General features: G+C 54.5%; 2 protein-coding genes across 2 annotated transcripts in view; one reads left to right on the forward strand and one right to left on the reverse strand.

Moving 5' to 3' along the window:
• The window catches only part of SLC22A9 (solute carrier family 22 member 9), a 136,572-nt gene extending 128,492 nt beyond the window's left edge, over positions 1–8,080 (reverse strand). Inside the window, exons 1-3 of the transcript XR_010581176.2 lie at positions 7,170–8,080; positions 4,691–4,836; positions 3,907–4,060 (exon numbers count right to left, since the gene is read on the reverse strand). The gene's annotated coding sequence lies outside the window, so the exon portion shown is untranslated. The remainder of the gene's footprint in view (positions 1–3,906; positions 4,061–4,690; positions 4,837–7,169) is intronic.
• Positions 8,081–12,479: 4,399 nt separating this feature from the next.
• CHRM1 (cholinergic receptor muscarinic 1) lies at positions 12,480–25,473 on the forward strand. The gene is made up of 2 exons (XM_005577525.5): positions 12,480–12,589; positions 22,951–25,473. Exon 2 carries the CDS (start codon positions 23,029–23,031, stop codon positions 24,409–24,411), a length of 1,383 nt encoding a protein of 460 aa, XP_005577582.1. The 5' UTR covers positions 12,480–12,589; positions 22,951–23,028; the 3' UTR covers positions 24,412–25,473.
• Positions 25,474–26,047: the final 574 nt, after the last annotated feature.

Here is a 26,047-nt window from a genome sequence, read left to right on the forward strand (position 1 = left end):
CTAACCTTAGCTCTTCTGTTGCACTTTTGGACTTTTCTGTAGCACTTCTGGACTTTACAGTAATCTTACCTCTAGAGAGCCCTAGGCTGGCAGTAGTGAGGCCTCAGAAGGAAAAGCACAGCCAGGAGAGTGACTGAGGTCTGATCTCCTCCAACCTCCATCCTCAGGTCTTGCCTCCTCCCCAACGCCTTCCTGCCTTTCCTGGGCTGGTAGGAGCCAGTGCTGATGGCACTGGGGAGACCACATGAGAGCAGGATGAAGGATAGCCACGATCAGCAGTTCAGGACAGAACCCAGGATGCCCAGTGCCTGTTCTGCTGCTCACATCAGGAAGGACCTGAGGGTACAGGCCATGAGGTGCTCTGGCAGGGACTGCAGAGTGGCCAGAGCGGGGTGGGATGCAAGCTGTGGCTGCCCAGCACAACAGTTAACCATTCACCAGGTCTATCTGCCCACCCAAGGCCTGCTCTGGTCTAACAGGACCCTGCCCTGGGCCTAGGAGCCTGACTCCAGCCACATCCAAAGACAGGCATGCACTGTCCCAGCCCCAAGGAGAGGGGGAAGAGGGCTGGCATTACCCGCACCTGGCCCTGCAGGGGAAGGAGGCAACCATGCTAAGGCTAACCCAACATGCAGGTCAGTCCTAGACGGGTGCTAGATTTAGTCTCCAGACCCACCCTTCTCCCCTGCCCTGATCCCGTCCCCTAGCCTTGGCCTGATGACCCCCAATCTACCAGCCCAGCCTTCAGACCCTGAATGTGGCTCTGACCCACCCCCCAACCCCTGACCTCTCGGCCTTAGTGCTGCCCCAAGACCTTGTTGCCAGGGTTAATCTCAAGGCCTCATTTCCCTGGTCCCGCCTCAGCTGAGAATGTGAGGATCTGCACAGCCTTCTCTCTCAGCTTCTCCACCTGCTGCAGCTACCCTTCCTGATCAGATGGCCGATTCAGGGTAGTCCTCAACGTGAGCCAAGTGAGTGTCCCTTCCTCCATGTGGCCCCACCCCAGTCCCTGATGCCCCGCCCTTCCCTGGTCTTTAACTGCCTCTCAGTCAAACTTGCACCACCATCAAGCACGGAGTTTCTGTCCATTACCTCACCAAGACTTGCTAATACCATTTCCCAGGCCAGGAACATCTTGTCCAGCCCACTGCCATGCCCTGGGCCAGGCTTCTCCACCTAATTTCTTCCTGGCCCATTATTTGGTGTCTCTGTCCAGTCCATCCTCCCACAACTCCAGAAGGATCTTGAGTCACCAGCCTGCAGTCTACAGCCAAGACTAGCGTAGAGTGAGTGAAGCGTTGAAGCAATGGACTTCCCTCTCCTGTCTGAGCCCTGCCTGATCCAGCCTCTTTTTTCTGAGACGGAGTTTCACTCTTTCGCCAAGGCTAGAGTGAAGTGGTGCCAACTCGGCTCACTGCAACCTCTGCCCTCCTCCCCCCGCACCCAGGGTTCAAGCGATCCTCCTGCCTCAGCCTCCCGAGTAGCTGGGATTACAGGCACCCGCCACCACGCCCAGCTAATTTTTTTCTATTTTTATTTTTAGTAGAGAGGGGGTTTCACCATGTCGGCCAAGCTGGTCTCAAACTCCTAACTCATATCTGCCCGCCTCAGCCTCCCAAAGTGCTGGGATTACAGGCATGAGCCATCGCGCCCAGCCCTGATCCAGTCTTTAATTGAAAGTTTGATATTAGGCCGGGATTATACACCTGTAATCCCAGCACTTTGGGAGGCCAAGGCGAGCAGATCATGAGGTCAGGAGATCGAGACTATCCTGGCTAACACGGTGAAACCCCGTCTCTACTAAAAATATAAAAAATTAGCCAGGTGAGGTGGCGGGCGCCTGTAGTCCCAGCTACTCAGGAGGCTGAGGCAGGAGAATGGCATGAACCGGGGAGGCGGAGCTTGCAGTGAGCCGAGATCAAGCCACTGCACTCCAACCTGGGCAACAGAGCAAGACTCCATCTCAAAAAAAAAAAAAAAAAGAAAGTTTGATATTTTGTTCATCGTGAACTTTTGCATTAATTTTGGTTTTTAAAAGACTACATTAAAATATTATTTATCATAATTGTTGAGTTTTTTTGCATCCTCTTAAATTTGTACCTCACCTCACCCTAGTCCCAACCCTGCCCTGCACACACACCTTCCTTGGCTGCCCACTGCTTAAGGGACATTCGGTGACTTTCATGACTGGCTCCAGCCAGGCTCTCTGGGCCCCTCTCTATGTGCCCACTGCCCCAGCTCCCAAACCTTTGCATGATCTCTATCATAATCTTTATCCCGTAGAAACCTGATGGTTTGTTTACTATTACCTGGGCAAAGAGAACACTAGTACAAAGTCCTTGAGGCAGGAAAGTGCTTGGCAGGTTCTGGAAACCGAAAGGCCAGTGTGGCTGGGGCAGAGCAGTGAGGAGTCAGTGGCAGGAAATGAGGCTAAGGAGGAAGCAGGGCTGCTCCTGTGGGAACTCGAGCTTTACTCTGAGAAGGCTGGAGAGTTGTTAGAGCATTCTGCACAGAGGAGAGCATGATATAACATACATATCAAAAGGGCCCGAGACACTAATCCAGGTGAAATACAACACTAGCAAGATCGCAGTGGTTGCACTCTGGATGTATTTAAGGAAAAGACAAGAGGATTTTCTAATGGATTAGATTTGGCTCGTGAGAGAAAGAATGGAGTCAAGGGTGGCTCCAAAGATTTTTGGCCTGAGCTACTGAAAGGACAGGGTTGCCACCTGCTGAGATGGGCAAGGCTGCAGATAGAGCAAGTTTGGGGTTTGGGATGAGTCATGACTGAGATGATTCTACACATCCAAATGGAGCTGGCTGGCAGGCAGCAATAATGACAGTGGTAATAAAAAGCATAGCTCCAGCCGTAGTGCTCACTCTGACCCAAGCATTTTTCCAACACTTTCCATGTCTAAACTTATTTAATCCTCATCATGGCCCTAGGATGTAGAGCTATTATTATTCCCATTTTACAGAGGAGGAAATATTGGATAGACAAGACTGGTGTTCAGAGGAGGCTAGACATATACATTTGGGAGTCATCAGTGTGTGGGTGGCATAAGCTCACCTGGAAAGTGGGTATGAAGGTCCAAAGACTGAGCCCAGACGGGCGTGGTGGCTCACACTTGTAATCCAAAAACTTTGAGAGGCTGAGGTGGGTGGATCACCGAGGTCAGGAGTTCAAGACCAACCTGGCCAACATGGCAAAAACCCATCTCTACTAAAAATGCAAAAATTAGCCAGGCATGGTGGTGCGTGCCTGTAATCCCAGCTACTCAGGAAGCTGAGGCAGGGAGAATTGCTTGAACCCAGGAGGTGGAGGCTGCAGTGAGCAGAGATCGTGCCACTGCACTCCAGCCTGGGCGACAGAGCAAGACTTCGTCTCAAAAAAAAAAAAACAAAAAAAATAGTTGAGCCCAGACACTCCAAAGTTCAGAGCAGGATGGCAAGGAACATCTGCAAAGGGGAATGTGGAACAACAGCCAGGGGAGTAGGAAGAGACCCAAAAGCGGGTGTCCCCAGAGGCTAAGCACAGCAAGGAGTTCTAGAAGGAGGAAGTGCTGAAGAAAAAGCACTGTGGAAACTGCACATTGAGATCATGATATGAGGAGACAGTTTTGGGTTGGGCACTGGCCACTAACTAGCCTTTGGCAAATCACAGGGCCTCAGCTTCCCCATCTGTAAAATGGTTCTTTAGAGATTCCCCAGCTAGGACACCCTGTGGCAGGCCCTATCCTCAGCACCATCTCAGGACCACTGGTTGGACCAGGCTTACCACCCCCATCCCTCTCCTGTCTTCTCCTTATCCTGCCCTTGGCCCCAACCCCCACCTCCCACCATTTATCTCACTAGAATTTTCTGTTCATAGTCTGCAATTTTGCCTCTAAGGGGTTCCCTTACCTTGAACCAGGCTGGGGGGTTGGGGGCAGTGTTACTGTAAATAGTTGTCCTCAACTCCTGAGATTCATCCCTCACTCAGCCAGGGTGCTCAATTGCTCTCCTCTGGCCCAGGCCCCTGGCTCAGGCCCAAAAACCAAGTAGGTTGCAGCTGCAGCTGGAGAGAGGAAAGAGGCTGCCTATTAACCCCCTAGAACCCAGAATCTCAGAAACTGCTTTGGAGAGGAAGGCTGGGCGCCATGAGTGGGCAGTGGGACTGGGGCTTGGAGCTGCAGATCGAGGTGCAGGAGCATGGAGCTGGGAGCCAGGAGACTTGGGGCTAGAGGCCTCATGTAGGGGATAGGAAATGAGGTCTGTTGATTGAGGGCTAAAGAGGGAGGCTTGAAGCTGAGCCTGGGAAACTTGGGACTAGGGTCTGGGATTAGGAACCAGAAAACCACGTACTGGGGCTGAGGGTGGCTGTCACACCGATGCTACCAGAAGAGCCCAGACAGCACCCCTTAGGTCCTCTGGGGACTGGAAAGGACCAGACAAGGGGCAGCAGGATGAAGTTGAGCCCTCTAGGGGACTGAGCCAGGGAGGTCACAGGAAGCCAGGCACAGGAAGGGCTCCCTAAAGAGAGTACAGTAAGGGGTCCAGAGGTGGGCAGTGTCTGGGAAAGGTTGGGGCCAGGGAAAGGAGTCCTTCAAGGGGGCAGGAGTAGAGGCTGAATGGGTGACGGGCGGTGCCTAAAACTATCACATCAGAGCTGGAGGTTTTCTAGATAAGCCAGTCCAGAGTGACCCACCTGTGTTCCTCAGAAGCCAGTCCTATGAGACGCTCCATGTTAAAAAAACATCCTGTGGAGAAATAAGTTTGGGAAATGCTAATCGTTCTCTCTGCCTCTCAGAGACTCTCAACACACGTTTGCCATGTATTTGCTTGGAGAGGTTCCTGCAGTAAAGAAAGCCTAATTAATTTCCCATTTAATCACAGAGGCCTTTTTAAAAAGATAAATAAATAAACACCTACTAACATCCACAAAATAGACTGAGGAACACTAGACTAGCCTGAGTTCCCGTTTTACTTTCAGAGACATTGAAGCTCAGAGGATGGAGGGATCTGCCAGGACACAGAACAGAGTCAAGTCCCAGGTGTCCCATCTTCAAGGAACATCAGAGCTGGGAGAGCCCACTGAGGCTACCAGGTCCAACTTTGCCTCCATCTCCACTCCCTGTACAGAAGAGTAGACTGAAGGTGGGAAAGAGGCCATGACTCCCCTTCTACAAGGTGCTAGACAGGGTCCCAGACGGACCAAACCCCAGACGGACCCAGCCCAGCTCCTGCCTCTCTCCCTGCATTGCTACCATTTCCTGTTGGGAGGTTGCCCTTTGGGAAAAGTCTTCCTTCCTCCTTCCTTCATTCCTTCCTTCCTTGGACAAGGTCTGGAGCTGAGACATGCCTGGCCCCACTATCGCTGTGGAAAGGGGGCGGGGCAAGAAGGACAGGGAAGGTTGTCTACATGCACCCTATACCCTCTGGCCGGGCACTACTCATTCTCGGTCTCCTCGGTCTCCTCAAGGGGCTTCTTGCAAACCCCCAAGATCCCCAGGGAACAGAAGCTCTAGGCGGCAGGCCCCTCTCCCTGCCCCCGGCCTCCAGCCGGCCTCCAGCCCCAGAGCTCAGGTCCTAACTGGATTGTGCACTGTTAATCACTGCGTGTGCCTGCCGGCAGAGTAAACAGGCGGCCTCGGAGATCCTCTCATTCTCATCAATCTCTGACCTGGTCAGGCCTCCATCAGCAATGGGGCTGGCAGGAGGCGCCAAGGGGGCGGGGAAGGGGGGCTGTGGGTCCACGATCATGTCAGGTCCTAACGAAAAGGCTGATTGCCCCACAGTGGGAGCCAGAAGGGGAGAAGGAGACAGGAGATGAGGTGGATACATCGCCATTGACATTTGAGGAACCTTTAGGATAGGGGTAAAGCAATGATTGGAAGTCAACTAGTCTGGCTCTGGCATGTACTAGCTGTGTGACCTTGGACAGGCTACTGAACCTCTCGGTGCCTCGGTTTCTTCATCTGTAAAATGGGAATAATAATTCTACCTGCTTTGTCAGGTTATTATGAAAATTAAATGAATTAAAGCATAAAACACTGAGAGGGAGACGGCACATTGCTGGTGCTATGCAAGTGTTTGTTAATATAATGGGGCCACAAAATGAAGGACTGCGGGAGACATTGATTTAGCAATTTCCCAAGAAACTCCCTCTTACACATGGCAGAGGGTGTTCTCAGCTAGTTAGGCTCCAACTGGGGGCAAAACCTGCAAACTGGGAAGGGGTTAAGAGGGCAGATTGTTACCTAATCTCCCTGGGCCTCAGTTTTCTGTCTGCAAAATGGGGACCTTAACTGTGCCTACATCGCGGGGCAGTCGTGAAGATTAAATGAGAAACTGCACGCAAAGATGTTATGAATGCGGTAGCGAGGAACAAGCCCTCAATAAAGGGCAGCGAGCTCCTGTGCCTTTCTAGCGTTAGCTCTGCCCAACCCCTTACCCACCCTCGCCAACAAAAGGCCTGCACTGGGGCATGAAGGGGATATAAGTGCTGTTATTCCTTTCCCTGAGAAAGAGAGTGGGCGCTTGGCACCAGGCCCCTCTCCCAGCCCAGGCACTCCAGCCCCTCGCCGAGCCCCTCCTAGGCAGGGAGCTGGGGGGGGCCACGGCAGGGGCGCGGAGGGTCGTGGGCGTCACCAGAGGGCCCCCGGGCAGCAGTGACTGAGGTGGAGAACCCCTGGGAGCCAATAAACAAAGGTTCTCGACCCGGCAGGCCGGGAGGATAAAGGGCAGCCCCCGACCCACCGACTTACTTGCGGCACCTGTGCAAGGGCGAGGGGCGAGGGGCGAGGGTCTCGCGGAGAGGCGAGTACATTTGACATTGGGGGCACCTTTAGGATCCGGGCAAAAGCAATGATTGGAATTCTACTGGCCTGACTCTGGCACCTACTAGCTGTGTGACCTTGGACAGGTTACTGAACCTCTCAGTGCCTCGGATGTACTTCTGCGAGGGTCTCAGGAAAGGAACCGGGCTGAGGCTCCACTCGCCCGGCGCCTTCCCACCCATCCTTCGTCATCGTGGGCTTCAAGCTTTGGCCTTTGCCTTGTGGGGGAGGAGGGGGAGACTCGAGGACCCGGTGTCCAGGGAACTGGGGGAGGGAGCGGGCAAGGGAAGGAAGGGTGAAACTTCGCCGGGCTGGGAGCAGGGGATCCTGAAATCTGCACTGCCTCACCCGGGTCACGACCCTGGACGACCGGATTCCACTGTACAGAGTTAGGGGTTGTCTTGAGACCTGGACCTGCTCTGACCCCAAATTCCCGTTCGAAGCTCCTCGGGGCTCCAGCAGTTTCACGTGGGACCTACACTCGCCTGGGCCCGGGCGCGTACACCCTGTGGCGGAAAGCTGGGGAGCCCAATGTCCGCAGACCCAGCGAAGCAGGGTCGACGCCGTGAATCAGGTGTTTCGAGCAGCGAGTGGCGCGAGCTTCCATAGTGCGGGGGAAGGTGCCTGCTTCCTCCGTCGGGGCCGCAAATCCACGGCACGTCCAACTCCAAGGCGGCAGCCAGTGGCCTGGACTTCCAGGTCGTGTCCTCATAGGTGGGGACAGAGGACGCTTAGGGATGCCCTGTGCGAACGCAGTTCCTCTCCACGGCCAGGTCCAGCGGGAAGTCCGAAACGCCACGTTGCATTATCTCAGGTCCCAGCATTCACTATCCCTGGCAGGACCCTGGGCGCCCAGTCAACTCAGCGGAGTCTCCGGCCGGGCCATAAGGACCCGGGAAGGACAGGAAAACACGCAAGGCGCCGCTTTCGCGACCGCCCCAAACCAACCTTTTCTTCGGGAACTGCCGGCAAGACTTGGGGCGGTAGAGTGGAGCTGCTTCTCCGCACTCCGCCTGTCCTCCGGCGCCCAGCACGTAGCCGGGCAGGAAAGGTGAGAGTCTACAAGGCCTCAACTTCGAAAGAGGACTCGGGAAATCCCGATTTTCTGTCCCAATAAGATGCCTTTGTTGTGGCCGCGTCCGTTCTCACCTCGGACGGCGGGGACTCTGGTGGCCTCTTGCTGGGCCTGCTCTATCCGCAGCCCCGCCCTGGATTTCAGTTTCTTGTTTTTCATCTGGGAATTAGTGTCTCCTCGAGTCCTGGCGGGAAGGGGTGCGGGGGAGAGAGGAAGTTGAGGGCCTAAAGCCGTTGAAGGTGAAGGCGCGAGGAGGGGGCGCCCTCAGGTCGACCCGCTGCCTCCCACCCGGACTCAGAATGCACGCTCGAGGACAGAGGAAGCAGCATGGTAAAAGTAGCACTTTTAGCTGAGTTTGAGTTTCTGACACCGATTAAAACCGAGGGCGAAGACTTACACTCCAGGTCTGCAGCGCACTCCCGCAGCCTGCTCACTTCCTTCTCCACCCACCTGCAGCCTTTTCGGACCCTGGGAATCTTAAAAATGCTGTCCCACAGTCCCTGCCGTCCCCGGAACTGCAACCGGTGCTAAGCCCCAGGATGGCTCCAGGCGCACTGACCGCAACCTCCATGAAACCACAGGGACCCAAGCCGCTTGCAAATCTACTCATCTGTAAAATGGGAATAATGGAACCTCCCTCATAGAGTTGTGAAAGTAAGTTAAAGAATATAGGCCGGGCGCTGTGGCTCACGCCTGTAATCCCAGCACTTTAGGAGGCCGAGGCGGGTGGATCACGAGGTCAGCATATCAAGAGTATCCTGGCTAACAAGGTGAAACCCCGTCTCTACTAAAAATACAGAAAATTAGCCGGGAGTGGTGGCATGCGCCTGTGGTCCCAGCTACTCGGAAGGCTGAGGCGGGAGAATCGCTTGAACCCAGAAGGCGGAGCTTGCAGTGAGCCGAGATCGCGCCACTGCACCCCAGGCTGGGCGACAGAGCGAGACGCCATCTCAAAAAAAAAAAAAAAAAAAAAAAAGATAGAGGCCGGCCGGATGCGGTGGCTCACGCCTGTAAACCCAGCACTTTGGGAGGCCAAGGTGGGTGGATCATTTGAGGTCAGGAGTTCGAGATCAGCCTGGCCAATATAGCGAAACCCTGTCTCTACTAAGAATACAAAAATTAGCTGGGCGGTAGTGGCGCTCGCCTGTAATCCCAGCTACTCGGGAGAATCGCTTGAGCCTGGGAGGCGGAGGTTGCTGGAAAGCCTAGATCACGCCACTGTACCCCAGTCTGGGTGACAGAGACCCTGTCTCATAAAAAAATGCAGAGCACTTAGCAGTTCCTGACACATAGTAAATGCTCAATAAGTATTATAAATAAGAACAGCCGGGCGCGGTGGCTCAGTAATCCGAGCACTTTGGGAGGCCGAGCGGGGCGGAGGCGGGAGGATCACTTAAGCTCAGGAGTTCAAGACCAGCCTGGCCAACATGGTGAAACCCCGTCAATAAAAAATTTAAAAAATAATAATGCCGGTGGGGTGGCGCGCGCCTGTAGTCCCAGCTACTCGGAGTGGGTGAGGGGATAGGGCTGCGGTGGGAGGATCGCTTGAGCCCGGGAAGCAATTACAGTGAGCTCTGATTGCACCACTGCACTCCAGCTTGGGCAAGAGACCGAAACCGTGTATCAGAAAAAAAAAAAAAAAACCACAATGATGGCTTTCACTCTCTGCAGACGCACGTGCCACGTTTTACCTGCAGAAGCTCAACTAACCCGTCAAACAACCTGGTCGGGGAGGTATTTCTACCCTTCTTGTTATTGATGAAGAAACTGAGAAAAAAAAAAAAGAAACTGAGACCTAGAGAGGGGCCTAGCTTGCTCAGGCCGCTTCAACTAGAAAAAGGCCAAGCTGAATCCGCACCCAGGGCACTCTCCTCCTGCGCAGTAAGGGGGCCGAGACTGGGGCCGAGCCGCGCAAGGGCGACTCCACGTTCCCTCCGTGGCACAGAGGAGTGAATTCTCTACCAGGCGACCAAAAATAACAACCAGCAGGAGCCGAGACCCGAGAGTCAGCCCCCACCCCACCCAGCCAGAGATGGGGGAGAACTGGAGGGGGTCGCGCGGGGGCGGGGCCAAAGCCCCACGTGCACCGCCTGCAGCCGCTTCAAGAAGCCCTTTGTCGCTAGCAGCAGCGTTCGTGCCGCACTCGGCGGCTTAAAATAAAGACAATGTTCCCAGCCTCCCTGCGGCTAAATCGGGCGCGAGTGCGGGGGTGGTGAGCGAGCCGGGCGGGAGCGCTTCTCCGGGTCCTACCTCTCTTCTCTCCTCCTGCCTCAGTTTCCCCATCTGATAAGGGTGACCTAGCCAAGTCTGCGCGGGGAAGTCAGAAGAGTGATAACAGTGGTGGGGGTGGTGGGGGGGGCGTCATCCCCTTGCATCCGCGACTGCACAGACTTCAGAAGGAAGCCGCGTGGGACAGAGGGGGGCACTCAGGAGGAGGCAGGGGAAAGCTGGACACCCTCCCCGCCCGCCCACAAAATAAGTGTTTTTATTTCTAAAGGGACGTGTGCAGAGGCGGTGGGAGAAGAGAAAAGGGAGACCAAGGAGATTGGGGGGAGGTGGCAAAGAGGGTGCCTGATTCAGATTCGGAAATGGATGTTGAGTGTGGAGGCCTAACACCCCCACACTCAGCCACGTGTACGCGCACAAGTACACGCAGCCCCACCGCGCAGCCCAAGCCGCAGCCGCAAATCCAGGGCAGCCCAGCAGGGGGCATCCCGAGTCCGCGCCCAAGGGTAGGGACTGGTCAAGTTCTGACCCAACCCTGACCAGCTGGGTGACCCTGGGATGAAGGGGGATGCTCACTTAGATTTTCTGTCCAAGCTGCAGCGTCTGCTTGACTTCAGCAGGGAGGAGGACTGGGTGCCTGCTGGAACCCCAGCTGGCTTTGAGAAGCACAGATGCCCCCACATGTACCTGTCACGTGTGCCCACCAGTAGCTGCTGACCAAATCCCAGGAACTCCAGTTTCAGCTCCACTTGGCTCCATTGGCCAACTGGGCTCCTGGGTGAGAAAGCCCCAGGTTACCCTCAGGCACCAGCATTGGCGGGGTTGTTGGGGGGAGGGGGGCGCTCCGTGTGGGAATGAGTAGGGGAAACCCCTGCCCCAGACTCCAGAGCCCTGCGCTTAGAGCCAAGGGACCCGAGTCCAAACACCTGCCCACCACATGCTAATCATACCTCTGCTTTTCAGATTTCTCACCTACAAAATGGGGATAACTGATGCTCCCATTCCTTCCTGCCTCTCAAGCCAGGACTTTGACACAGCCCAGTGGGGCAAAGAACACAGCAGCCCCAGCAGGCAGTCCCTGCAGTCTCCAACTCTCCTCCCCAGTAAGCTCCCTGGGAAGTCTCTAGGGCCAAACGGAGGCGGTGCAGGACCCACATCTCTATGGCAAATGGCCCCCAGGGGTTCTATCTCTGAGGAAGCTCAACACAGAAGTCCAAACCAGCCTGGCAGGGAGGGATGCTGGCCTCACCCAGTAGGGCTGAGGGAGATGGGGAGGAGGACTCATCTCCTCCCAGGTACACACCTGTGAGCCCTGAGTGGGAGTCAGGGGAGACAGAGTTTGACAAGCTGGGAGGAGAGCTGTCTGTCTGCCTGTCTGTCTTCCAAGGGGAAGCTTGGGGTGGAGCAGGCAGGTAGAGGCTGCCTCACTTGTCAGAATTAGCAAGTTCCACAGTTGGGCAACACTCAGCCACACATCAGATACAGACACACGTGTGCACATGCATCCTGCCTCCAGACTGACAGGGTCACACCTGCATTTACACAGGCTACATGATGACATGAGGACACAGGGACACATACATGCAGGGCACTCAGCCACACATGGGGCAGGCACCTAGCCCTCTACTCATCCCCGAAAAGCAGACACCCATATAACCTCACAACGGGCTATGCATAGCCCAATGCTAGTGCACACAGCCCAGCACGCGGGCACGTTCGCTCAGCCCCCCGGGCGGGTGCGCCAGCCCTCTGGGTCTGTTCCAAGTTGGAGCCTCTCACGTGAGGCCCAATGTGTCATTTCCAAACAGAAGGAATCTAGCTCTCTCGCAGCAGGGAGGAAGAGCAGGGTGTGTAGTTGGGTGGGTGGGCGCGTGGGCATGTGCAGGGGGGAGGGCGTGTGTGTGAGGGAAGCAGGCATGTGAATACCGGGGCAAGTGTGTTAGGGCATGGTGCACATGGGTTGGGGGCTCTAAGGTTGGGTGGGGGAAGGAGTCCAAGGAAACAGTGTGCCTTTGTGAGGGTGTGTGTGCCGCTGGGTCTGTGCAGTGGGTGTGGGTGTTTGTCTCCCTGTATCCGCCTTCTCTCCCGTCCTGGACTTTTAGCCTTCCTGGGCTCGCCTTCCTCATGTCCTTCCTCCTCCCTCTTGGGTCTCAAATTGGGTGCCCTGGTGAAGGAGGGGGGCACACTCCAGAACCTAGTCCAACCCCAGACGCTGCCTGAGGCTTCCCTCCAGCTCCCCTCCCTTCGTTTTCTCCCTTTCCTCCCTCCCTCTCTTTCTCTTTCTCCCTCCCCCCTAAGGCTGGCGTGCCAGGGGGTGGGACATGCCAATCACTGGCTGTGCCTCTCCCGCTGCCAGCACAGGGCGCAGCTCCCCCCGGGAGCCAGGTGTTTGGGTCCCTGGAGACGCCGCCAGCCCCCAGGGAGGCAGTGGGGCTGAGGACCCTACAGACCCCTCTTCAGCCCCATGGTGAGTACGCTTGGGAGGGCTTGGGAGGGGCTGCTCTGAGGTAGAGGGTAGGAGGGTACTGGGGAGCGGGGGAGGGCAGGGACCAGAATGAGATGGAAATAGGGATGGACTCCCAGAGATAGGAGGAGGCCAGGCAGGGGTCTAGAGGGCAAGGGGGCTCTGTAGCATTGAACACTGGCTGCTCCAAACACTCGGCCTCCTGGCTTTGAGTGGATATATCTGATGTTTTTCTGGGCTTCAGCTGGCAGAGGAGATGGAGACCCCCCTCAGGAAACTGGACCTGAGGCCCAGAATGGATTAGGCTGCCTGGTAGAGGCAGAGCCCCCAGCACCCTAGGGGCAGAGTGGGAAGGGCAAGGGGCCAGGAAGCAGCCCTTGCCACCAGCATCCTGTGGGAGGTTGACCCCCATCTTGATGGGGGTGCCAGTCCTAGAACCTCCTCCTCTCCTCCCTCAGGACACCCTGAAACCCACCACCCCCGTCCACCTCAGCTCCCCCGAGATGGACTGAATCAGTCTGCTGGCCAGACAGAGAAGCTGGAAGCCAAGGTGGGTGTCGGGCCGGAAGCCAGCAGACCAGGCAAAGAGCCCCAGGGCTCTTTGGGGACAAACGGGCACACGAATGGTCACACTGGCCAGGGAACGTGGCCCTGACGTGCGCAGGGGCCCAGAGGACCCTTCTTATATTTCTAATATCTTGGGTTCCCGCAGGGTGGATCTCAGTCCTATATCCAGTCAATGCATGGATACCAATGGGCACCCATGCCAGGTAGTCACCCCAGTGCCCGCAGACTGCACAATGTAGGGATGGGCTAGGGGCCATGAACTCTGATTCTTGTACAGCTGTCAGCTCCTGGGCAGGCCAGCTGGAGAGGGGGTCGTCAGCTCTCACTAGATCATCCAGACATGTGCAGCTTAGAGGTTACAGAGCCAGTGGAGACGGGTTCACCTCTTTGCACAAAACACACCTGCAGCTCCACCCAGACTGACCCAGGACCTCTGCCCAACTGGCTAGAAGGAGTCGGGCAGTCTCCGGTGGCCAGACGTCTCCTTTCTTGGGGTGATCAGCTGTTCACTGGGCTGTCAGATGAGAGTTCTCTGCCCTCTGACCTCAGCCACCTGGCAAGCTGAAGTCACTAACACTGCTGAGATATGAAAAGGAAGGAGGTAGTGAAATGGGCTGCAGAAGATGTGAGTCTTGGCTCGCAGCTGACAGCTGGCGGCTGGAGTTCTGAGAACTGGATTCTGAAGTGTAATGGGGAGTCCAAAGTGTCAAGAAGGGGCTAACCAGAGGTTAGAGGTCATATCAGACCTAGAAAGGAGGCTTTCATTGTATGGAGATACTGAGGCTGAGAAAGGAAAAGGGACATGCTCGTGGTCGGAGAAGAGATATGTAGGGATCCACTTGGGGCTTGGGCTCCGCATCCCCAGCACATCGCTGCGCTGCCGCCTCCATGAGCAGGAAGATGGGGTGGGAGAGCAGGGGGCGCAGTAAGCTCTGAGACGCAGAAGCTTGGGCTCCCAGCAGGCGGGGAGAGGTGGGTGAATTGCACTGGGTTTCTGCTCTGCTGTGGTGCCATGGTGATGCCTACAAGGATGGAGGAGGGAGGGAGAGAGAAGAAAGGAAATGAGGAGGGGAGTGCAAGGAGCCAGGAGCAGGGGGCTTGCGGAGAGGAGGATGAGGGACCCAGCATCTCTGATGCCACACTGGCAGAGTGAGGTCTAGGGTCCAGCTGCTCATGCCCACGCTCTGGCATGGTCTGGCCAAAGTCAGGCAACTGCTTAAGATCCATCATGGGTGAGCAAATTTGGCAGTGATTCTAGGGCTCATGCTCCTCTTCCAGCTAAGTGGTGGGTTTTATGTAGCATTTAACTGATGACTGCTGCCCTCCACAAGGCTGGTTGGCCCTCCCAATGGCAACTGTTGAGCCTTGAAAATGTGATCAATTCTATCTGTTTACTCCCTCATTCCCAAAGCCAGGCATCAGGGGTGGAAGTTTTGTGCACCTTAATGGGTCAAGAGCTGCCGTCAAAGAAAAGTTAACCCTGAGGGGAGAGCCGCCCCATCTGGGCTGGCTTCTGGGGTCAGGCCCTAGCAGAAGGGACCAGTGAGTAGACCTAGCCAGAAGGAGCGCCCTCCTCATTGCATATGTGAGGCCTCAGGTGCCCAACCCCACAGCCCCCTCCACATACCTTCCACTCCCCAATATTATCCCCTCTCCCTAACCAGGACTCTACCAGCTTCCAGGCCCAAAATCACAAGATGGCTCCGCTCCTCCCTCCTAAATCTCTTCCCCAGCATCCCTCATTCTCTCCCTCCCCTTCCGTACTCCTTGGCTAGTGGTAAGTTCAGAAAAGCCTGGTGTTCAGGAATCCCTCTCCCCATTTCTCTTTCCCTGCCTCCCCCAGTGGTTCTCTCCCCTCCCAGTTCCTCTCACAAGCCAGCCCCTAGGGATTGGTCCTGGGCGCTGGCAGTCAACAGTCTGGCCTGCTGTAATAAAGGCTCTGACCTCATCGCTTAACCCTTTGAGCCCAGGCTAACATTTTCCTTTCCCCAGTGACAAATGCCTTGGCACGTCCATGTCTGTCCTGTCACCTCACTTAGCTTCCCTGCAGCCGGGTGAGGCAGAGTTTCCTTGGTCCATTTTACAGACAAGGATGCTCTTGGCTATTTTTCTCCTATGCTCTCCAGCCAGGCAGGGCCTCACTCAGGGGTGCAAGGACCTAGCAGATGAGATGTGGGAGCTCGAGGGAGAAGAGGGACCTCTGGACCATGCTCTGGACCTGGTCCTGACCCCCACAGGCTCACCTTCAGGCTCCAGGGTCTGAAGTTGAGTACACATGCGTACATTTATTCCACAGGTATTTACTGAGCAACTACTATGTGCCAAGCCCTGGGATAAAGCACTGAATGAGACAGACACATCCCCTACCCTGCCCTTTAAAGGGCTTCAGCAGACCCACCCTCTTCCCACAGCGCTGTCATCACACATCACACGGCTATACGACAGACACTGCCGCGCACACAAGGAGGCCAGATTCTGAAAGGAGGACCAATTGCTCATCGTTAACTGATTCAAAGCAGGGCTTGAGTAAGCTAGCTGAGGCGGCAAGGAGGCTGGCGAACACCCGCAACCTCTCAAGAGCAGGAGTAGGTTTGGAGAGGTTGGTCTCGGAGGCAGACGGCCTGGATCCAAATCCTGGTTGCATCGCTGATGACCTGTAAGGTCCTTCAGGTCATAATGCCTCAGGTTAGGCCTTTTGCAAACTGGGATAACAGGACCTACTTCACGAGGAGTTGTAACAGGTAGAGTAGATCGAGTTTATAATGGTTATGTATATAATGCTTAAAGCCATGTCTGGCATATAGTATGCAGCCAGTAAATACCAGTTACTATAATATTAGTAATTTTTCTTTGCTGCTATTTATGCAATATTAATATTATTAAAGGCTTCTAACAGCTTTCATCAGGAGATTACAGTCCTGGAGAGAAGCCCCATCCCTGCTTTCTCACTATCTTCCTGAACTCCAGGCGAAACACCCTCTGAGGATGAGTCCCTACCCATCACACAAAGCTATGGGCCCACCTCCACCATTCCCAGCCTGCTCACCAATGCATATACCCTCACACACAAACACTCATCCTAGGAGTTCACCCCATCCCACCGAAGGGCCACCAGCTCAGGACGGTCTTTTACCCAAGGTCACATAGCAAGACAAGAGCTTGCAGCTAGGCAGAGGCAGTGCCAAGGACTGCCTCAGGGGTCTTCCTGCTGCCCACTACAATCCCCATTGACAAACTCACTGCATACGTGAGCCCCAGCCCCCATGGATGCCTTCACAGGACATGACCTGCAAATGCAGCTTCAAGCCCCCTTTTCAACCAGCTGGCTGACCTGAGTCCCTCCTTTTTAGAGATTCTAGAGCTACCACTGAACCCCGCACCCTAACCCTCAGCCTAGGGCTGGTCTCCCCAGGGGAATCTGCCACAATCATGGGAAACCAGATTCTTTCACAGTCACCGTCTCACTGATCCCACAGGAGCCTTGGACAGGTAGAAGACCGCCCCACATCGACAGTTAAGGAGACTTGGACAAGGTCACACAGAAGGGACTAGAGCACATCTCCAGGAACCTTCTCCTGAGCTCTTTCTCTGTCCAAGAGAGGGCTGGGGGTGAGGACCTCTGCTTCTGATACAGAGGAAAGGCAGTCATTCATTGATGGGTCTGTTCTTGGGCTGCATCATAGGGGGCAGAAGATCTAGATGGTGGCAAGAATCAGGTTCCAATTCTCTGAAACCTCTGGTGACTTCTCTTCCTGCCACCTGTCCCAGGAGAGAGGCCTTAGCCCTCATCCGGCATAGGTGGGGCAGAGGGGTTTTGCCGAGGCGGAAAGGACACAGGGTTGGAGCCCACAGGTGTGGGTCAGAATCCCACCTCCACCACTTCTGTGGGACCAGCAGAAATCAACTTTGCACCCTGAGACTCAATGCCCTTATCCATAATATAAAGATAGAGCACCCCATGGGATGTCACTGAGGTGTCCTGTGGTTAAGGGAAAGAATATATATTAAGTACCTACCATCCAGGAGGCATTAATTATGGTGGTTAGCAATATGACTATTAAAATGGAAGATTTGGAAGGGATTTCCAGACATCAAGGCAAGGGACTGCCGGCTTCTTCACCTCCAAGGACCCCTCTAAGAGAGGTCCTCACCTCCAGGGACTCCTTGAGTTACTTCTCACACGCCCCCTATTCTGAAAGCATTTTTTAATTCACCAAAGTTATAGCTAGCCTTGCGATGAGCACCGTGTTCCCACTGATGTCATTTCCAGCCCCAAGTGAGATAACGTAAGTGAGCCTTCAGCCTTGCCTCAGGGACCTGGGTTCTTTCTGTTCGGCACCTTGAGATGTTGGTTTCTGTACTCTGTAAAATCTCCCCAGACACCAGGCTTGTCCAACTCCTCCATTACAAATGAGCAAACTGGGAACCAGAGCAGAGGCGTGCCTGGGGTCTGGAGGGGAAGGGGCATGGTGGGAAGAAGCTGGGCATTAGATCAGGAGAAGGAGTGGAGGATAACAACAGGCCTGGGCACAGTGGCTCATGCCTATAATCCCAGCACTTTGGGAGGCTGAGGCGGGCGGATCACTTGACATCAGGAGTTTGAGACCAACCTGGACAACATGGTGAAATCCTGCCTCTCCTAAAAATACAAAAATTAGCTGAGTGTGGTGGCAGGAGCCTATGATCCCAGCTACTCGGGAGGCTGAGACAGGAGAACTGCTTGAATCCAGAAGGCAGAGGTTGCAGTGAGCTGAAATCATATCACTGCACTCCAGCCTGGGTGATGGAGTAAGAGTTCATCTCAAAAAAAAAAAAAAAAAAGAATAACAATAAGGCTTTAACTTTTTAACTGAGTGTCTGTTTCAGTGCCAGGCACTCTGAACGGTATCATCCTCACAGCTGGGGATGAGGGCAGCAGAGGAATGAAAGATTGACTGGTTGCTGATGGTCACACAGCAAGGAAGGCTCAGCACCGAGCTTCAAACCCAAGACTGGGAACTACAAGGCCAGCACTAGGGTGAATCAAGCAAGGCACTCGCCTCGGAGCAAAATGTAAGAAGGAGACATAAAAATACTCACTAATCAAGAGAAATAATATCATAATAATATTTTTTTAAATCAAATAACAAATTCCAGCCCACAGGCTGGCTGGCTGTTTTTGTAAATAAAGTTTTATTGGAACCAAGGTCAGGATTAGGGTGAGGTGAGTGAGAAAGGGTTATGCAAGTACAGGGTAGACCCTGTCTTTATTTAACATGTTGTTCATCTTGGATTTTTTTTGCATTAAACTTCCATTTTTGTAAACATTACATTAAAATATTTTCTTGATTACTAAGTTTTGGGGCACCCCTTACATTCTGCATTGGAGGCAAATGCCTGATTTTCACCTTACCCTAGTCCTAGTCCTAGCCTGCTGAGGTATAAGGAGTCAGGCTTTTTTTTTTTTTGAGACAGAGTCTCACTCTGACACCCAGGCTGGAGTGCAGTGGCATGATCGCGGCTCACTGCAACCTCTGCCTCCTGGGCTCAAGTGATCCTCCTGCCTCAGCCTCCCAAGTAGCTGGGACCACAGGTACCTGCCATCGTGCCCGGCTGATTTTTATATTTTTAGTAGAGACAGGGTTTCACCAAGTTGCTGAGGCTACTCTCGAACTCCTGAGCTCACGTGATCCGTCTGCCTCAACCTCCCAAAGTGCTAGGATTACAGGCATGAGCCACCACGCCAGGCCTAAGGAGTCAAGCTTTAAAGGCTGCACCATGCCCAGGCAGATGAGAGGCGCCTGCAGCAGGGCAGGGTGCAGCCTCTCAGGCTGGCGACTTCCTCTTGTCTAACTCAGCCTTTGCAGGTCTTTGTCCAGGGCCCAGAGCTACACAGCTGATCCAAACTACCAGGAGGGTATGGCATGGGGGGCAGTACCCAATCTAGGAGCCAGGAGACCTTGGACTAGACAATGCCTTCTACTCCCTCTTCTCTGGGCCTCAGCTGCTCCCTGTGAGCAATGGGCATTAAGGAGCACTGAGCTCAGAAGATGACAGTGACGAGAATTGCACAAATTCTCAAATTCTCAAGGGTAGTGTTTACCAGTGGCCTCACTGGGGAGAGCACCAGCCTAATCCCAGCCTCCAGCCCAATGGCTGACTTTGTTTAAGGGAAAGGGTACGGCAAAACTCAGTAATCAAGACAAATCATATTTTAATGTAATATTTTTAGAATTCAAATTAGCAAACTATGATCCCCAGGCTGGCCTTCAGTTCTTGTAAATGAAGTTTCATTGGAACAAACTGCTTGGGCTCAAATCCTAGTTCCTACCTTCTTGCATGATCTCGTACAAATTCTCTTGCTTTTCTCAGCCTCAGCTTCCTTATCTATAAAATGGAGACAATAGCTGAAGTGAGCCGAGATCGCACCACTGCACTCCAGCCTGTGTGACAGAGTGAGACTCCATCTCAAAAAAAAAAAAAAAAAAATGGAGACAACAGCAATCCCTTGATCATAGGCTCCTGTTAAGATTAAATGAGATTGGCTGGGTGCAGTGGCTCACGCCTGTAATCCCAGCACTTTAGGAGGCCAAGGCGGGCAGATCACAAGGTCAGGAGATCGAGACCATCCTGGCTAACACGGTGAAACCCTGTCTCTACTAAATATACAAAACATTAGCCGGGCGCGGTGGCGGGCATCTGTAGTCCCAGCTACTCGGGAGGCTGAGGCAGGAGAATGGCGTGAACCTGGGAGGTGGAGCTTGCAGTGAGCCAAGATTGTGCCACTGCACTCCAGCCTGGGTGACAGAGCGAGACTCCATCTCAAAAAAAAGAAAAAAAAAAAAACAGAGAGAGAGAGAGAAAAAAAAAAGATTAAATGAGATTATGCATATAAACCGTTTAGCAGCAACTGGCACTCAAGGGGCACTCAATAACAACAATGAGCATTATTATTACTAGTTGCTGTTGTCATCGTATCAGACATTTCTTTTTTTTTTTTTTTTTTGAGACGGAGTTTCACTCTTGTTGCCCAGGCTGGAGTGCAACGGCACAATCTTGGCTCACTGCAACCTCCGCGTCCTAGGTTCAAGCGATTCTCCTGCCTGAGTTTCCAGAGTAGCTGGGATTACAGCCATGTACCACCATGCCTGGCTAATTTTGTATTTTTAGTAGGGACAGAGTTTCACTATGTTGGCCAGGCTGGTATCGAACTCCCGACCTCAGGTGATCCACCCGCCTCAGCCTCCCAAAGTGCCGGGATTACAGGCGTCAGCCACCACGCCCGGTCAAGAAGTAGATCTTGGCCGGGCGCAGTGGCTCAAGCCTGTAATCCCAGCACTTTGGGAGGCCGAGACGGGCGGATCATGAGGTCAGGAGATCGAGACCATCCTGGCTAACACGGTGAAACCCCGTCTCTACTAAAAAATACAAAAAACTAGCCGGGCGAGGTGGCGGGCGCCTGTAGTCCCAGCTACTCGGGAGGCTGAGGCAGGAGAATGGTCTAAACCCGGGAGGCGGAGCTTGCAGTGAGCTGAGATCCGGTCACTGCACCCCAGCCTGGGCGACAGAGCAAGACTCTGTCTCAAAAAAAAAAAAAAAAGAAGAAGAAGTAGATCTTTCTAGGCAGCCTAGCACCCTCATCACTACATATCCTGAGAATTAAAGGAGACCTACTGTGTGCCATGTGCCAGGGCCATTCTAAGCACTTTACATGCATTGATTCATTTAATCCTTATCACCTGAAAAGAGGCAATGGTCTTGCTAATGGGTATTAATCCCATTTTTCAACTGAGGAAACCTAGGCATATGGAAGTTATATCACTAGCAATAATCACACATCCAGTGAACAAGATAGACTGGATTCAAATCCAGACAGTCTGGCTCCGGAGTCCAGGTTGCACATGCCCCCTCATGTGCAAACTGTCCCAGACACACAAGCACACACTGCCAGCCACAGTCCTTGCTCATTCTGTCCCCCACTGAACTTGCCACGCTGAAAGTGACTTGTGCACACTGAGGGTTCACGGCAAGCCATGGAGATGCCCTCAGCCACAAACCACCCAGGTCACCTATCACAGCAGCCTGTCACAAGCCAGGTGCCTAAGGAACACTGAGGCTCAGTGGACCCTTGCCCAACATCTCTCCCTTGGAATTTTCCCAACAGTATAGCCCCTGAAAGTCACAGCTGAGGGTCAGGGGACCATCAATCTCTTCAATGGACAGATGGACACCTGAGGCAGAACAGGAAGGGACCCACCAAATCACATGGCCGCAAAGCCCCTGGCTGAGCTGCCTGGACCCTCACCCTTCCATCTGGCTTCACTGTGGCTGTGGGGGCCTCCTGCCCAGCCAGCAGGTTGTTAAGGGCCGTGGCCTTTCTCTTTACCCAGCCTTAGTACCTGGACCAGATTCCAGATCCAAGAAAAGTCTGGGGGATCTTCCCATTCCCCTTGCTTCCCCCCACTTAGCTGGGGCCCAGGAACAGAGCCAGGAGAGGGAGGGAAGCCTCCCACACCCCATATGGGACCAGACCCCCCTGAGCTAGGAGCTGAGGCCCTCATTCCTGCTTCCTGCTTCTGCCCCAGACCTTCTTTTATTGTTGGTGGTGGTGGTTTTTTGTTGTTGTTTTTTTTTTCTGAGATGGAGTCTCGTTCTGTTGCCCAGGCTGGAGTGCAGTGGCGCAATCTCGACTCACTGCAACCTCCGCCTCCTGGGTTCAAGCAATTCTCCTGCCTCAGCCTCCCGAGTAGCTGGGACTACAGACACCCGCCACCGTGCCCGGCTAATTTTTTTGCATTTTTAGTAGAGACGGGGTTTCACCATGTGAGCCAGGATGATCTCGATCTCCTGACCTCATGATCTGGCTGCCTTGGCCTCCCAAAGTGCTGGGATTACAGGCGTGAGCCACCATGCCGGCCTGCCCCAGACCTTCTTACTGCCAAGTGAGTGTCTGAGTCCAGCACAATTTTCCCTGCTGCCCTCATAGAGAATTCAATTCAGCCCCCAAAACCACCCACTACATACATATGTAAACCCACATGCACAGAAAAACGTGCAGAAAAAAATATACACAGGCACACACCCCTAAGGCCCCTCTGTTCCCATCTCTGTTTATCTTCTCGGGAGCTCCCTTTTCTTCCCATCTCTCCTTATTAGTAGAAGAATCCCACTAGAGTACCACATACCCAGGGAGGGTGAGAATGGGTTCTTTGCTTTTTTTCCTCTTTTAGGACACATTTCTGTTCTTGCGAGTTCTATCATACTATCTCTGTCACCACGGCCAAGCCTTGCAGCTGCTCAGAGCCACAGTTGCCTCACAGCGAGATGGGCGTAATAAGAGCCCTTTCTCCTAGAGACGTACAACAGTTAAATTAGATAATTCGTTTAGGTGGCTAGCACTGTGTCTGGCATGCAGTGACTACTCAGTAAGTGAGGGCTTTAATAAAGTTGAGTGAAATGCTTGGAGAATTTGGCAGAACTGTACACAAAGTGAGTTTCCCAACTCCTGCCACCCGAGTTATGTAAGACAGGAATTTGCGGTAATTTCCCAGTGAGAAAATCGAGGCCCAGAGTCTGAATGGTAAAACTGGAATGAAGATTCAAATCCCTGGATCCCAAAGCCACTCCACACTGCTGGCAAATCCACTTATGGCTGGGAAAGTGCATGATAAATGACCATGAGTGGGCATCAGTAAGGGAGGGCGATGCTATCTGCTCTGAAGCTCTGCAAGGGCAGGAATTACATCCCCAGCATCTTCCAATAAGGGCTATCAGAGAAGTCCAGTGGCCCAACCAAAGCCCACGTCCTCTCTTTTCAGGTGATGACTTTCCTCTGAGGAAGCCCTGTAGCGTGCCTGGAGGAAGGGGCTCTCCAACCCCAGCCCCGCCTAGCCACCATGAACACCTCAGCCCCACCTGCTGTCAGCCCCAACATCACCGTCCTGGCACCAGGAAAGGGTCCCTGGCAAGTGGCCTTCATTGGGATCACCACGGGCCTCCTGTCGCTAGCCACAGTGACAGGCAACCTGCTGGTACTCATCTCCTTCAAGGTCAACACGGAGCTCAAGACAGTCAATAACTACTTCCTGCTGAGCCTGGCCTGTGCTGACCTCATCATCGGTACCTTCTCCATGAACCTCTATACCACGTACCTGCTCATGGGCCACTGGGCTCTGGGCACACTGGCTTGCGACCTCTGGCTGGCCCTGGACTATGTGGCCAGCAATGCTTCCGTCATGAATCTGCTGCTCATCAGTTTTGACCGCTACTTCTCCGTGACTCGGCCCCTGAGCTACCGCGCCAAGCGCACACCCCGCCGGGCAGCCCTGATGATCGGCCTGGCCTGGCTGGTTTCCTTTGTCCTCTGGGCCCCAGCCATCCTCTTCTGGCAGTACCTGGTAGGGGAGCGGACAGTGCTGGCTGGGCAGTGCTACATCCAGTTCCTCTCCCAGCCCATCATCACCTTTGGCACAGCCATGGCTGCCTTCTACCTCCCTGTCACAGTCATGTGCACGCTCTACTGGCGCATCTACCGGGAGACAGAGAACCGAGCACGGGAGCTGGCAGCCCTTCAGGGCTCCGAGACGCCAGGCAAAGGGGGTGGCAGCAGCAGCAGCTCAGAGAGGTCTCAGCCAGGGGCTGAGGGTTCACCAGAGACTCCTCCAGGCCGTTGCTGTCGCTGCTGCCGGGCCCCCAGGCTGCTGCAGGCCTACAGCTGGAAGGAAGACGAGGAAGAGGATGAAGGCTCCATGGAGTCCCTCACATCCTCTGAGGGAGAGGAGCCTGGCTCCGAAGTGGTGATCAAGATGCCAATGGTGGACCCTGAGGCACAGGCTCCCACCAAGCAGCCCCCCCGGAGCTCCCCAAATACAGTGAAGAGGCCGACTAAGAAAGGGCGTGATCGAGCTGGCAAGGGCCAGAAGCCCCGTGGGAAGGAGCAGCTGGCCAAGCGGAAGACCTTCTCACTGGTCAAGGAGAAGAAGGCGGCTCGGACCCTGAGTGCCATCCTCCTGGCCTTCATCCTCACCTGGACACCGTACAACATCATGGTGCTGGTGTCCACCTTCTGCAAGGACTGTGTTCCCGAGACCCTGTGGGAGCTGGGCTACTGGCTGTGCTACGTCAACAGCACCATCAACCCCATGTGCTATGCGCTCTGCAACAAAGCCTTCCGGGACACCTTTCGCCTGCTGCTGCTTTGCCGCTGGGACAAGAGACGCTGGCGCAAGATCCCCAAGCGCCCTGGCTCCGTGCACCGCACCCCGTCCCGCCAATGCTGATGGTCCCCTCTCCTGCATCCCTCTACCCCAGTCCCCAGGAGAGGCCGGTGGGAAGTGGGCAGGGGCTGCATCCTCAGCCCCAGGGCCCTGCTCAGGCCTCACCTGGCTTCCCAGGCCCCTGGGTCACCTTCCTGGGCAGCCCAGAGAGACCCTGCCAACTTTCCAGACTTCGCTATTCCCAGGCAGGGAGGGAAACCTGGGGAACTGGTTTTTCTGTTCCCTGCTGAGTGAGAATGGGCTCTTCACCAGGAAGAAGGCCCGGGAGGAGGATCCGGGCTTTGGACTCCTTGTTTGCCTTTAGGCAGGAAGTCAGGAGCCAGCAGGGCGGGCCAGGAGAAAGAAGGCTTAACATTAAGTATTCCTTGGCCCAGCGGCCGCCCGCCCGGATTGTGGTGTGAGATGGTGCGCCGTGGGGGGCACAGTCAGGAACTGAACCGGCCACTGGGAGAAAAGCCTGACTACAGGGAGCTGGGGAACCCGACCTGGGGATCCCCTCACTTCATAGGCAGAGCCCGACCACCTGGGCCCTAGGCATACTCTCCAGGATTGTCCAGACCCCCGACATATGTCCCCAGAGGGTCCCTAGGTGGGTCAACTCCAAGGCAAATGTCCAAACATCAAGAAGATAATGACACTGGAGGGGTCCGGCTTGGCTAGTCACACATCAAGTCCCAAGGCAGCAACAGGGCCGGGAGCCAGGTGTGCCGACTGTCTTACAGTATCATTTTCCTGGGAGCGGGAGTCAAGTGTGTCTGCTCTCCAGCCCCACATCCATACCCCTGCCCCAGAGAAGCCTCAGTCCCTCCCTCCTGGCTCACAGCCACCACCTGGAGGATCTGCTCCATGCAGATGTAGCCAGGCCTCCCGCATGCTGCCTGCCTCCGGCCCTGCCCCACACAGGCCTGGCCCAGCCAGCAGGTTCTCTCCTGTGAGCTCCCCAATCCAACCCGTGCATGGCCTCCCAGCCACCCGGATCTCCAGGCCCAGCCTGGCCCCAAATGTTCTTTCCTTCATCCTCAGCAAGTGCTGAGTCTGTGAATAAAGCCACATAACCAGCGGGCACTAAGGTGCCTTCCTCCCTGTGTTGGCTCAAGGCCTTGGTCTCAGGCCAGGGCTGGATGGGGCAGGGAGGGCCCAAGTACTTTGGAATGTGGGCCGTGGCCCTGAAAGTGGTTCTAGGAGGGACAGCACTGCATGGTTGGATCTACTAAAGCCTGGGGGACCCCGGCACCACAGAGTCCCTGGCTCAGGTGAGTGGGGCTATAAAAGGCAGACTTGACCTCTGAAAGTGAGGCAGCTAGGTGAAATAAACCACCCCGGCCCACATCCCTGCATATTCTCTATTGGCTCTGCCATACCCAGGGAGAACAGAACTCTTCCAAACCCCCACTTACACATGAGGAGATAAGGCCCAGAGATCCAGGAGGATTGTTCAGGGTTACCCCACAAAGCAACACCCAGACTTCCAGGCAATTCATAGCCTCCTGACCTCTGGACTCTTCCGTGAGTAGATGAGAGGCCTAAAGTATTTGGGCCAAAACACTCCATGAGGATGACCCTCATGTTATAAGGCACTTCTTTGGTGAACGGTCAGGGTATAAGGCACTTCTTTGGTGAAGGGTCCCCAAAGCCCAAC

Source organism: Macaca fascicularis, chromosome 14 (genome assembly GCF_037993035.2).
Source record: "Macaca fascicularis isolate 582-1 chromosome 14, T2T-MFA8v1.1".
Classification (NCBI taxonomy): Eukaryota; Metazoa; Chordata; class Mammalia; order Primates; family Cercopithecidae; genus Macaca; species Macaca fascicularis.

What these genes read in the sequence shown, in the direction of transcription:
- CHRM1 (XM_005577525.5), top strand. Translation starts at nt 23,029, where the DNA reads ATGAACACCTCAGCCCCACCTGCTGTCAGCCCCAACATCACCGTCCTG.